Raw genomic sequence first — 1,415 nt, forward strand, 5'->3', positions numbered from 1 at the left:
AACGCTTTGGGCTGGTATCTCTATACCGCAGGCGGCAGTACCAGAGTCTGCTAATTATTTTAGAACATTGCTTCCAGGCTTGACATCATTCCTCATTATTATGACTGAAATTGTTGTTTTCTGAGTCTATTGTCGACTGGAGCACTTGTTTTTGGCCTTTTCGCTGCTCCAATGGGAAGCTATTATGCACCATCTCACACGTTCTAATGAAGCTATTATATTGTCCAGGATGTCTTGATCGCCCACTCCAACCAGTAATGATGGAAAGCTAATGGTTTGTTTTTATTTTTTATTTGTATATGTTTGAAACAATGACAGGTCCAGTGGGAATGCATAAACCCTAAATATAAAGTCAAGAAGAAGAATTACAAGAACTCTGGGATTGTCATTCTGAATCAGTGCAAGGTAACATTTTTTCATCATGAAATTATGCTCTCTAGAGGACCTTGTCTCCTCCCCGTAGGCCCAGTATTTCAAAAAGTGGCAGTGTCATGCTGTCAGCAGAGGCGTTTATGGTTACAGTAGATGGAGGTGGGAACTTCACACAGCTAGAAGTCATTCCATCCGGCTAAAATGTGAGATTCTAGCTCTGCAAATGGCCAATGAATTTGATCATAGTTGACATAAATTAGAAGTGATGAGAAGAAGATAGCAACGTGAAAGTGCTTGAATTCACGATAACCTGTCCTTTTGTATCCACAGATCATTAAGATGCATTCCTTTCTGGACTACATCATGGGTGGTTGCCAAATACAGTTTACAGTAAGTCCAGACAGATACAACTCATTCTTTCTTAGTTGATGGTGTTCATTTATCTGTGTTTATATTTATAAAACGAATCATCCATTATTATTTGCTTTCTCTGGCATTAGCATAGCCGCCAGTTTTGTTTAATGAATTATGTTATTATTAGTTAGAGCACTTATGATTTATTATTCATTACCATGTACATACTAATGGGAACAGGAAAAACAGTGTCATTCTAAAAAATTTTTTTTTTGCATAATTTATAAATTAATAATTGTCTCGCCTGCTAACAGCACTGTTATTTTCGCATGACACTTTTGTGTGCACCGTAGTGTTTCATTACTTTTATTATCTGTCACAATATGTTCTTTCTGAATTGTTCTCATGTACAGTCTCCTGAAAGGTTTTTAGAATTAGTTTCAGTTAAACTGATCTCATATTTGTTTTATTAATTGATATAACATGCAGTTTTAATAGGTGTTGATATTTCTCTAGAAAGCAAACTGTTTTTACCAACCTTTCCTGCTTGAACAGAAAATGGTGTTGCTAAAGGAGAGGGATCTTACTTTCAGGGATGTGATCAGTTAAATTTGGTACATGCACTGTAGATAAAATCCATATGGGTTATTAATGAGTAAATTGATAAACACACACACACACACACACAC

At 36.0% G+C, this 1,415-nt stretch overlaps 1 protein-coding gene across 1 annotated transcript in view; it reads left to right on the top strand.

Annotated features, from left to right (window-relative positions):
* cpne4a (copine IVa) overlaps positions 1 to 1,415 on the top strand; it is a 42,166-nt gene that overhangs the window by 27,108 nt on the left and 13,643 nt on the right. Inside the window, exons 8-9 of the mRNA XM_016292478.1 lie at positions 319 to 405; positions 703 to 762. Coding sequence (XP_016147964.1) covers positions 319 to 405; positions 703 to 762 — 147 coding nt within the window. The remainder of the gene's footprint in view (positions 1 to 318; positions 406 to 702; positions 763 to 1,415) is intronic.

This window comes from Sinocyclocheilus grahami, unplaced genomic scaffold (assembly GCF_001515645.1).
Source record: "Sinocyclocheilus grahami isolate Dianchi unplaced genomic scaffold, SAMN03320097.WGS_v1.1 scaffold285.1, whole genome shotgun sequence".
Lineage (NCBI taxonomy): Eukaryota > Metazoa > Chordata > Actinopteri > Cypriniformes > Cyprinidae > Sinocyclocheilus > Sinocyclocheilus grahami.